Source organism: Suncus etruscus, chromosome 14 (assembly GCF_024139225.1).
Source record: "Suncus etruscus isolate mSunEtr1 chromosome 14, mSunEtr1.pri.cur, whole genome shotgun sequence".
In the NCBI taxonomy this organism is placed as follows: domain Eukaryota; kingdom Metazoa; phylum Chordata; class Mammalia; order Eulipotyphla; family Soricidae; genus Suncus; species Suncus etruscus.
The window spans coordinates 82999385-83011789 of NC_064861.1; the positions used below are offsets into that span (position 1 = coordinate 82999385).

General features: G+C 48.9%; 1 protein-coding gene across 1 annotated transcript in view; it reads left to right on the plus strand.

Annotated features, from left to right (window-relative positions):
• RYR1 (ryanodine receptor 1) overlaps positions 1–12405 on the plus strand; it is a 122005-nt gene that overhangs the window by 94544 nt on the left and 15056 nt on the right. The window contains exon 91 of the mRNA XM_049787473.1: positions 841–1028. Within this exon, the coding sequence (XP_049643430.1) occupies positions 841–1028 (188 nt within the window). The remainder of the gene's footprint in view (positions 1–840; positions 1029–12405) is intronic.

Below are 12405 nucleotides of genomic sequence, written 5' to 3' on the forward strand. Positions count from 1 at the left end.
CTCTGAGCTCAGGGATCACTCTTGGTGGGACTTGGGAGACCCTCAGGGATGCCAGGGACTGAACTCGTATACAAAGCAAGCACCTCAAACCCTGTACTATCATCTCTGCAGCCCTACCTGCCTCCTTTAGAAAGGGGTGTGGGAGCCCCATTTGCCACAATCTCCACCTCTCCTTGCTGCCTCTCCTCTGGCCTCCCCCACTCTTACATCTAGGCATCTGCTGACTCTAGTGCACTAGTGGGAGGCTAGTGGGAGCTGTAAAGTCCTGCAGTCCTGGGTTCGAGTCCTTCACAGCCTCTTAGTGATGAGGTCACCCCTCAGAAGGGATTTTATCTGTGACACCAAATGTTGGCACATCTGTCTGAGAGGGTGAGCCACATGAGCTCAACATTTTCCCAGACCTCTCCGGCCTCCTGTCCAGTACTGGCTCCATCATCTACTGGGGGATGGGGGAACATGGACAAAGATGTGGTCAATAAGATTCACACTGGAGTGCCCGGAGAGATAGCTCAGCGGCGTTTGCCTTGCAAGCAGCCGATCCAGGACCTAAGGTGGTTGGTTCGAATCCCGGTGTCCCATATGGTCCCCCATGCCTGCCAGGAGCTATTTCTGAGCAGATAGCCAGGAGTCACCCCTGAGCACGAGCCGGGTGTGACCCCCCCCCAAAAAAGAAAGATTCACACTGGAAGGGACTCACCCCCAGTGAGAGCAGGCTGGGGGAGGTAGCAGCTGGCCAGGGGACCTGCCAATGGGGCCCCTGGGGGTGGGGGTGGGGGTGGGACGCCCTAGCTTGGCTCCTGCCTGGTTCAGGAAGGAGAGGCTGACTCTGCCTGCCTGCAGGGAACGTGGTGAACGGCATGATCGCGCGGCAGATGGTGGACATGCTTGTGGAGTCCTCGTCAAACGTGGAGATGATTCTCAAGTTCTTCGACATGTTCCTGAAACTCAAGGACATTGTGGGTTCCGAGGCGTTTCAGGACTATGTCACCGACCCCCGGGGTCTTATCTCCAAGAAGGATTTCCAGAAGGTACTGGAAGGGGGTGTGGGTGGCCCAGTGCCCACTGTACTATTTATTGCTGCTCTCTTTGGGCAAGAGATTTTGGGGTCAGTTTTCTTATTTGTTCAATGGGGACTTCAGCTCTTGGGGTTGTCTTTCTCTCTTTTATTTTGTTTTTGTTTTAGGGCCACAACCCCACAGTGTTTAGGGATTATTCCTGGCTCTGCATTCAGAACTTACTCCTGACAGGCTTGGGACACCATATGGGATGCCAGGGACTGAACCTGGGTTGGCTGCATGCAAGGCAAATGCATTATCCACTGTGCTATTGCTCTGGCTTCCTTCCTTCCTTCCTTCCTTCCTTCCTTCCTTCCTTCCTTCCTTCCTTCCTTCCTTCCTTCCTTCCTTCCTTCCTTCCTTCCTTCCTTCCTTCCTTCCTTCCTCCCTTCCTTCTTTCTTTCCATTTTGTGGCCTCACACCCAGCATTGCTCAGGGCTTCCACTTGGTTCAATGCTCAGGAATCACTCCTGGGGGGGTTCAGGAGATCATATGTAGTCTCAGGAATCAAACCCAACCTGGCTGCTTGCAAGGCAAGTGCCCTGCACGCTGTACTATATCTCTGGCCCCTTAGGGTTACGTGAATGAGCAGAGAGGAGATTCCCTGTCACTCTGAGCATAGTGAGGTTGGCATCATATGATCTGCAGGGAGAGTGTGGTCTGTGGAGACGTTTCCATTGGGTGCCTCTGGTATTGACCAAGGACACGGCTGTGGCAGACTCAGCCACTGTCTCTGTCTCTGAGATAGACACCACCTGCTTCATGGGGGTGGTGAGGAGGAGGGGAGAGTCCCCTACAGTCACTATGGCCTTTGGTGAGGAGGAGGTGAGGAAGTCAGAGCAGGAACTAGCTTCCCCCTCAAGCCTACTCATCTGCCTGTCAGCTCTTCTCCCTTTGACCTTCCTCCCTCCCAAATCCCACTGGCTCCAGGCCCTCCCTTCATGAAGGGCCACAGAGCATCACACAGGGCTGTGGTGGGGGCAGGAGAGGTGTGGACAGGGCTTAGGACATGGTGCTCACAAGAGACTTGGCCATACTTCCCACCACCATTCTGGCCTGAGTTGGGCTGTCCCCGGTGTGTTGCCTTCTTCTTCAGTGACTGTTGACAGAAAGAAGACTTGCCAGAACATGCCATAGAATGTCAGTGCAGAGGGCTAGAGCTGACCCAAAGCCAACCTGGGTTCAATCCCTGGACATCCTAAGGTCCCTCCAGCCCTCCAAGAAGTGATCCTTAAGCACAGAGTCTTGAGCACTGTTGGGTGTGGCCCCCCCAAACCAAACAACAAGAATGTCTGTTTAGAACTTCATTTTACTTTTGCTCTGTCATGATTCCCTTTGACCTCTAAACCCATCAGTGTGTATCTCCTGGGAGCAAAGTTGAGGTTGTTCCCTTTCAGATCCACAGAAAAGTTGTGCACATCCTGAAACCAACATAGTCTCTGGAGTCCCAGCCTTATTGTCCTTGCAGAAAGAAGGACTTTCCCTGGAGCTGGAGAGATAGTGTCGATGCTAGGGCGCTTGCCTTGCACGTGGCTGGTCAGGGTTCAATCCCCAGCACTGCATAGGGTCCCCTGAACCAATACACCGTGAGAGAGAAAAATAGAGAGAGAGAAAAATACACCGTGAGAGAGAGAGAGGGGGGGGGAAGAGAGAGGAGAGAGAGGAGAGGAGAGAGAATATAAGGTGCCAGAGATCAAGCCTGAGTCAGCTGTGTGTAAGCATATGCCTTCCCCTCTGTACTGACGCCGCCCCCACCTCCTGCTCTTTCCTGGGTGTAGGTTTGCTGCCTTCTGAAACTACCCCCACTGAGATCTCTGTGACTCCTCACCCCAGGGCCTTTCCTGTCTTTGATGTCTGCAACATTTGCTTTACTCTACTCTCGGGCTTCCTCCGGTGCTTCCCTGGATGTCTGCACTGTCCACACTCACGCACTGTTCCATGGCACTCGCTTTTTCCTAGTCCTTTGCTATTGTTTAACCCCTGCTGGGGCCAGGGCTGCCATGGATAGTTGGGTGTGTTGTGCACTGAGCAAAGGAGCAGTTTATGGCACGGAGTCTGTGATTTAGATTGTATATTTTCAGCAGTTGGAAATTGTGTTAGGGAAGGCTCCATGCATAGCTCCATTGACGATGCCAGCTTGCAGCAAATGTCCTTGTACAGCATTTTTCTTTTTCTTTCTTTCTTTTTTTTTTTTTTTTTTTGGTTTTTGGGTCACACCCAGCAGCCCTCAGGGGTTACTCCTGGGTCCATGCTCAGAATCGCCCCTGGCAGGCTCCGGGGACCATGTGGGATGCCGGGATCCGAACTACCATCCTTATGCATAAAAGGCAAATGCCTTACCTCCATGCAATCTCTCCAGCCCCAGCATTTTTCTTTTAAGCACACACTCAGTAGTGCTCAAAGGCTATCTCCAGCTCTGTGCTCAGAAGTCACTCCTTAACAGTGCTCATGGGGGCTTTGCAGTGCAACAATGGAACCCAAGCAGGTAAAACATGTGTTCAGGTACATTGAGCTATTTCCTTCCTTCCTTCCTTCCTTCCTTCCTTCCTTCCTTCCTTCCTTCCTTCCTTCCTTCCTTCCTTCCTTCCTTCCTTCCTTCCTTCCTTCCTTCCTTCTCTCTCTCTCTCTCTCTCTCTCTCTCTCTCTCTCTCTCTCTCATATGTCATCCTTAGTGCAGTCACATTGAAAGAGAAATTCTCAGAACAGAATTCTCAGGTTAAAGGACAGCTGTCTCTGTCACATGGACCAGTGTTTGCCCTTTCTTTCCCCGGCTCATTAGCAATATTTGTGAATAGTTGTTTCCCCTACAGCCTTCCATGCCATCAGACCACACTATTTGCAAATATTTGGATTTTTGCTAGTCGAAGAGATGAAATGTGGTACTGTATTGTCACTTCATTCATATTTCTACTGGATGAGTGTCATTAAGCTTCTTTCATGTTATTCTTTTGTTATCTTGCTCTTGATCATATCCTTGTAGTATATTTCTATTAAGATGTTAATGTTTTGTCTTGAGGGGCCGAAGTATTAGCATAGTAGGTAGGGCATTCGCCTATACACAGTCGACTCAAGTTCAATCCTCGGCATCTTATAGGGTCCCTGGACCTGACAGAATGATTTCTGAGTGCAGAGCCAGGAGTAACCCTGACCTAAGTTTTGGGTGTGGCCAGAAAATGTTCTTATAGGCTGGAGAGAAAGTACAGAAGTAAGGCACATGCTTTTCATGTAGCTGAGTCCATTTCCCTCTTAGCACCACATATAGTCCCCTGATCATTGCTGAGTGTTGCCTTGGAGTCCCCAAATATTACCAGGGTGGGCTTGGTGGTCCCCAGTACTACAGAGCCTGGGCAGAACTGTGGCCTCTAGTTCTTGCATTGAACTATTGGCCGGATTAGCCAGGAATAAGGATTGACCTCCCAGTTCCCCTGAGTACCTCTTAGTAAACCTAAAGTAAGTAATTAAAGTTTTATATATATATTTTTTTTTCTTTTATCACACCTGGTGGCGCTCAGGGTTTACTGTTGACTCTGTGCTCAGAAATCGCTCCTGGCAGGCTCAGGGGACCATATCAGGATGCCAGAAATTGAACCAGGATCCATCCATGATTGACCACATACAAGGAAAATGTCCTACTGCTGTGCTATCTATTGTTCTGGCCCCTAAAGTAAAATATTTTAATAAGTTTTATTAGGAAACCAAAGTAAGTACAGCAGGTAGGGCTGTATTTACCTCTAAAACTTCAATCAAATAAGCTTTATTAGATAGGAAACATAGATACAGTTTCTCTGTACCTAGCTCTAAAATCCTAATAAAATACACTTTATTGGATAAGGAATATAGGGATACAGTTCCTCTGTAAAGAAATTCAGAATAGGGGGCCGGCGAGGTGGCGCTAGAAGTAAGGTGTCTGCCATGCAAGCACTAGCCAAGGAAGGACCACGGTTCAATCCCCCGACGTCCCATATGGTCCCCCCAAGCCAGGGGCAATTTCTGAGTGCTTAGCCAGGAGTAACCCCTGAGTATCAAATGGGTGTGGCCCGAAAAACCAAAAAAAAAAAAAATTCAGAATAGAACCAGAGAGATTGCACAGCAGGTATGGCCCTTGCCTTACATGCAGCTGACCCAGGTTCAATCCCTGGCATCCCATATGGTCCCGGAGAACCATTAACAGTGTTTTCTGAGAGCAGAGTCATAAGTAATCCCTATGCCTTGCTAAACAAAAAGCAAAGAAATTAAAAATGTCAAGAAGCCAGAGCTTAGTACAGTGGTTAGGCTCTTGCCTTGCATGTAGCCAACCCCAGTTTTAACCCAGCTCCACAGAGGGTTCCCTGGTCCCCCAGAAGTCATCCTTGAGCAGAGAACTAGGAGTAGCCCCTGAGCATCACTGTGTGTTCCCCCTCTCCCTCAAAAGAAGAGATTCAGAACATACAAGAGAGGAGTGATGGTACACTATGATAGTACAATGAGACATTTGCCTCGCATGTGGCTAGTCCGGGTTTGATCCTAGGTTCCTCATATGATCTCAGAACCTACCAGGAGTAATCCTTGAGCACAGAACCAGGAGTAAGTCTTGAGCACCACTAGATATGGCCCAAAAGCCAAATAAGAAATAAATTCAGAACATCCAGCTCCGTGGCCGGAGAGATAGCATGGAAGTAAGGCATTTGCCTTTCATGCAGAAGGTCAATGGTTCAAATCCTGGCATCCCATATGGTCCCCCTCGCCTGCCAGGAGCAATTTCTTTTTTTTCTTTTTTTCTTTTTTTTTTTTTTGGTTTTTGGGCCACACCCAGCTGTGCTCAGGCGTTACTCCTGGCTGTCTGCTCAGAAATAGCTCCTGGCAGGCACGGGGGACCATATGGGACACCGGGATTTGAACCAACCACCTTTAGTCCTGGATCAGCTGCTTGCAAGGCAAACGCCGCTGTGCTATCTCTCCGGGCCCCAGGAGCAATTTCTGAGCGTGGAGCCAGGAGTAACCACTGAGCGCTGCTGGGTGTGACCCAAAAACCAAAAAAAAACCACAAAAAACAAACAAACAAACAACAACAACAACAACAAACAAAGGAAAAAGAACATCCAGCTCCTTACAAAGGCATCATGGTTATTCATGTATTGTGTCTCCACTGTTTCATTTGCTGTTCTTGGAACTTACTAATGGTTCTGTGCTCAAGGAACACTCCTAGTGGGGCTAGGGGGAACCATATGGGGTATTGGGGAATGAACCCAGGTTGTGTACCACTGTGCTATGACTCCAGCCCCCACTTGTTTATTTTTGCATTTTGTTCCTCCATCAATATGCCCTGAAAAAGTATAACATGGCTTTGTGGTTTCCCAAGTCCCTCGTGGTCGGTTGACAGCATTCTCAACAGTTTGCAAAGCACATTCCGTTGGTCACCACTTTGCAGATCCCAAAAGCTCTTTCAGCATTTGGAAAGCCCTTTCTCCTGATTGAAAACACATCTCAGGCTGCTAATTTATTCGTGGTCAGTACTGGTTTGCTTGTTTTGTTTTGTTTTGTTTTGTTTTGTTTTGTTTGGGGGCCCCACCCAGTGGTACTCCTGGTTCACTTCTGGAAGGACTTCAGGGACCATGTGTGGTGGAAGGGATCGGACCCAGGTTAGCAGCGTGCAAGGCAAGCATCTTACCTGCTGTGTTATGGCTCCATCTCCCACCCTGTACCATTTTAAGATGCCTCCTTTCCTTCCTTCTTTTCTTTCCTTCTTTCCTTCCTTCCTTTCCTCCTTCCTTCCTCTTTTTCCTTTTCTCTATCTTCCTTTCTCTTTTTCACTTTCTTTCCCTTCCTTCTTTCCTTCTTTCTATCTGTCCTCCCTTTTTTCCTCCTTCCTCTCTTTTTGCTTTCTTTCTCTATTTCTCTTCCCCTTTTCCTTCCCCTCTCTCTAGCTCTTTATTTCTCTTTATTTTATTTTTTCTTTCTTCCTTTTTCCTTCCTTTCTTCCTTCCTGTTTTGGAGGCCACATCTGGCATTCTATTTCGGGGCAGTGCCAGGGACTGTGAGGTGCCAAGGCCCACACTCTGGCCTCCTGCACACAGCCCGATGAGCATCTCTCTGATCTTGCCCCCAGCCTATTCTTAACGATATATTTTATTTTCCCATGTCATTCCAAACCAGCATCTTCACCTGTCATCCATGTGAATGTTACTCATTCTACACGTTTTATTTTTTTTCTCTCTCTGACACTCCTGTCTCTCTGAATTAACTCAGGTCTTCTTCCCGAGGCTTGTGGCAACCATCATCACTGGAACCCAGCACCCTGCTCTCCCCCACCTGGTTCTAGATGGTGCCACCTTGTGTTGTCTTTTCTTGTGTCCTCTGTCCCTTGTGCTTCCTGTAATCTGGGGCCCTCAGATTACAGATCAAGAAGTGCCCTCTAAATTCCTTCAGTCCAGGTTTTCTAGCACCTTCCTTTGGCAGAGAGGCTGCATCCATCTCAGGGGGCCACCTCCTGGCTCGCATCCCTTTATTACACTGTCTCCACTGGGTCTCATCCCAGACACAATTTTCATTCCTGAGAGTTACAAAGCAGTGATATTCTCATGTCCAAGTGTTTGTCTGGTTGCCCAGCCTCGGATAATTTCCCAAACATCACACGTCATATAATTTCTCAATCTCCAAAATCACTGCATCTGATAAATTTCTTCTTTTTTGCATTTGTTTGTTTTGCAGCCACACCCTCCAGTGCTCAGGGATCGCTCCTGGCAGGGCTCAGGAGATTAGAGATGTGCCAGGAAAGCCCCTCAGCCACTGTATTATCTCTCTGGGCACTACTGTGTCTTTTATTTTATTTTTGGTTTTTTTTTTTTGGGGGGGCCACACCCGGCGGTGCTCAGGGGTTACTCCTGGCTGTCTGCTCAGAAATAGCTCCTGGTAGGCACGGGGGACCATATGGGACACCAGGATTCGAATCAACCACCTTTGGTCCTGGATTGCCTGTTTGCAAGGCAAACGCCGCTGTGCTATCTCTCTGGGCCCACTACTGTATCTTTTTATGGTTTCATACAAGTGAGCTCAGGGCCAAGGGAACTGAGCAGGTTACAGCCACCAAAAGTAATTCCTGAGCACAGCCACAAATACCACCAAATGTGATACCCCCCAAGGAATGGGGTTAGCTCAGGCGAGGTGGGTTATTTTCTTTAGGGGGTGAGGCAGAGGCCACTTCGGTGTATGGAAACTGAGAGCTGAGGGGCACCCCTGATGTGGGGGTGACTTCTTGAGCAAAGGGGATAAGACAAAGTTCAAAGAGAGGTCGGAGATCTGTGGGGGTGCTGGAGGGGGAGGAGAAGAAGTGTGTGAAATGGGGGTGCTGAATGGAGGCAACATATGAACTTCAGGGCTGCATAGAGAACTTAGACCTATAGAAGCAGGAGCCCAGGGAAGACCTGGGTTTTTAAATTTTATTAATTACTGTGTCACTGTGAATTGCAAAGATTTGATGGTTGAGTTTCAGGTGTACAATGTTCTGACACCGGTCCCTTGTATTTTGGTGAGGGGGTTTGGGTCACATCCAACTGCGCTCAGAGGCAATTCCTGACTCTGCACCCAGAATTTGCTCCTGGCAGGCTCAGGGAACCATATGGGATGCCGAGGACTACACATGCAAGGCAAATACCCTTCTGATGTGCTATTGCTCTGGCTAACACCAGTTCCTTCACCAGTGTGCCTGGGGAGATTCTGAGCGGGGGGATGGTCCTGATTGAGGAATGCCTAGAGAGGGGCTGGAGTCCTAGCAAGGAAGGTGTTTGCCTTGCACCTGCCCACCCAGATTCGATCCCAGCTTCAACCCCTATTCTATGGTCCCCTAAATTTGCCAAGAGAGATCTCTGACACAGCCAGGAGTAAGCCCTGAGCACTGCTGGGTTTGTGACCCCAAAACAAACAAACAAACAAAAAATGATGAGAAATCCCAGACTAGAGTGAGTGTGGGGACAGCTAGGGAGCCCCCACCTGGTCTGAGGGATTGAACCATGTGGGGTCCCTGGGGAACTTCTGATAGCTTCAGGGACTGCAGGCAGCTCAGGCTTATGGCTTGGGTGTGGGTGGGAGAGAGGAATCGGCTGACTCAAGATTGTCGCTTAAGGCCGTGGAGGAAGACATCCTGAGGGCTGCTGGGGCTGGCATGTAGCTCGGATGCATGGGGCAGTTTTAAAGCCTTGTTCGGCCCTGTCATTCAAGGATGGGGGGACAACTCCAGACCTGTATGTGCAAACAATCCGGTGACACAAAACATCAAATCCCTAGAGCAGAGCTCAGGGCAAAGGGAAGGGGATGGAGTCCTGGACCCCAATGGGTGGGTGTATTAAGAAGGGACTGTGACCCCCTTGAATGCATCGTTGTAGAGGGAGGTAGCTTGGTGCCTCCAGGGGAGTTTCTGTCTCTCCACACTGTGGTTTCTAGAACCCTTCAAAGATTTGCAGAGCACCTTACTCATTTAGAAAGCTTTTTTTTTTTTTTTTTTTTTTGCAAAGATCTTGGCTACAAAGCACTTTAGGGAGCCAGAAGCACTCAACTTCTGCTCAAACCCCAGGGCAGCATTTCTCAAATCTTGCAAGCGAGCTGTGGGTCATGCAATTAAGTCACAACCAGCATCTTTGAAAGCGATAACAGGATACAGCGCAGTGTGTCGGGTAGAAAAAAAAATCTGAGATGTCATGAACATGCTATCTCCCCCCTTTTTGGGGGGGAAATACATATCAAATGCTGGGGGGGACAGACAGAACATTTCCAAACTACCCCACACAGCTTCTGGCAAAGGTGTACCATGAAGCTGAGAATAGGGACATTAATGAAAGCTTCTCCTTGAGGAAAAGCCTATTTTGAGATGAGAACTGAGCTCAGGGGGTGGACTAGGTTGTGTGCTTCTGCAGCAGGAAGGCCTTGGCTGCAGGGCAGGGGAATGAACTGGGCCTAAACGGATCTTTGAATGTGGACAGAGCTTGCAGACATCCAGGTGGATGGAGAAAAGGCAAGATTTGAATTGTGTGGTTATGACGGTGCTCCATGACAGTTGAGAATCTCAGGATTATAGCTAGTCTCTGTGTGTGTGTGTGTGTGTGTGTGTGTGTGTAAAGAGAGAGAGAGAGAGAGAGAGAGAGAGAGAGAGAGAGAGAGAGAGAGAGAAAGGAGAGAAGGAGGGAAAGAGAGAGGAAAGAGAGAGAAATATCAGGGACATCTCAAATTAAGCATCTGGGTCTATGATTAGGGGAAATAATGAGAAAGTTTGGGATCTAGGTGACAGAGATTACCTGGAAGGCTGTGCCCACCCTGGGATAATGGTTATCTGAGGGAGGGGAGGATGGGGCAAGAGAAAGGAACCCTGAGGCTCTTCAGGGCTCTGTGACATTTACTTATGTATTTTATTTACTTATGTATTTTTCCTCATTTGAAATGTCATCTAAACACCATGACTTACGAAGATGTTCATAATACAGTCATTTCGGGTATTCAATATTCCAATACCAATTCCATCACCAGCATGACCTTCCTCCACTAACGTCCCAAATTATTCACTCACTCCTCAGTGTGACTTAGTGGTCAAAAGATAATTTAGTCCAGGGGGTTGGAGAGATAGCATGGAGGTAAAGCATTTGCCTTGCATGCAAAAGGATGGTGATTCGAATCCCGGTATCCCATATGGTCCCCTGAGCCTGCCAGGAGCAATTTCTGAGCATAGAGCCAGAAGTAACCCCTGAACGCTGCTGGGTGTGACCCCCCCCAAAAAAAAAGATAATTTACTCTGAGGCTACAGCTTTAGCACAATGGATAGGGTATTTGCCTTGTACATGGCCGACCTGGATTTGATTCTCAGCATCCCATCTGGTCCCTAGAGCCTGCCAAGAGTAATGTCTGAGCACAGAGCCAGGAGTAACTCCTGAGCGCTGCCCAGTGTGGCCCAAAATCAAACAAAAGATAATTTAGCCTGCATTGCTTGTTACAGCATGTATCTCACAGTGGTGTTCCTGAAGTTATTGTCCTAGAATTTGCTGAGCTGTTTGGAGCGAATTGAGCCTTCAGTGCTATTGTTTTCAATAATTGAGCTTCCTGGGATTCTACACAACTTTCCCATCTAATTTCTCATGTTCCTACTGGGCTGTCAGTGCTGTGAACTCTGGAGGTGTCCGCAACTGTGTGCTTTCACAGCTCCATCACTGGAATGATTAAGTACCATAGTGTCTTGGGCCTACCCAGTTCAGGCTTCTCTCCTATTTACTTATGAATTGACTAGCGATGTTCAGAGGTCATTCTTGGCGGTGCTCAGGACCATATGTGGTGCTGGAAATCAAAGCAGGGACAGTCATGTTTGAGGCAGGCGCCTTAAGCCTTGTACTATTGCTCAGGCCATGTCATTTTTAGTTCTTAAAAAATTTAGAGTTTGGGGGCCAGAATGACAGCACAGCAGGGAGGGTGTTTGCTTTCCATGCAGCTGACCCAGACTCGATCCCTGTCATCCCATGTGGTCCCCTAAGCACCACCAAGAGTGATTCCTGTGTGCAGAGCCAGGAGTAAGCCTTGAGCATTGGCAGGTGTGGCCCAAACCCATCTGTGCCACAGAGAGAGAGAGAGAGAGAGAGAGAGGAGAGAGAGAGAGGAGAGAGAGAGAGAGGAGAGAGAGAGAGAGGAGAGAGAGAGAGAGGAGAGAGAGAGAGGAGAGAGAGAGGAGAGAGAGAGAGGAGAGAGAGAGAGGAGAGAGAGAGAGAGGAGAGAGAGAGAGGAGAGAGAGAGAGAGGAGAGAGAGAGAGGAGAGAGAGAGAGGAGAGAGAGAGAGAGAGGAGAGAGAGAGGGAGAGGAGAGAGAGGGAGAGGAGAGAGAGGGAGAGGTGTGAGTGAGGGAGTGGAGTGAGAGAGGGAGAGGAGAGAGAGAGGGAGAGGAGAGAGAGAGGGAGAGGAGAGAGAGAGAGGAGAGAGAGAGAGGAGAGAGAGAGAGGAGAGAGAGAGGAGAGAGAGAGGAGAGAGAGAGAGAGGAGAGAGAGAGAGAGGAGAGAGAGAGAGGAGAGAGAGAGAGGAGAGAGAGAGGAGAGAGAGTGAGGAGAGAGAGAGGAGAGAGAGGAGAGAGAGAGAGGAGAGAGAGAGAGGAGAGAGAGAGAGGAGAGAGAGAGAGAGGAGAGAGAGAGAGGAGAGAGAGGAGAGAGAGAGAGAGGAGAGAAAGAGAGAGGAGAGAAAGAAGAGACAGGAGGGAGGGAGAGAGAGAGAAAGAGAGAGAGAGATTGAGCCAGAGCAATATAGTACAAATCCCTAGTACACTGTATGGTCCACCCAAGCCCCACCAGGAGTGATCCCTCAGTGCAGTTAGAGATAGGAACCTGAACCTGGGCACAACCACCAGGCAAGACCCA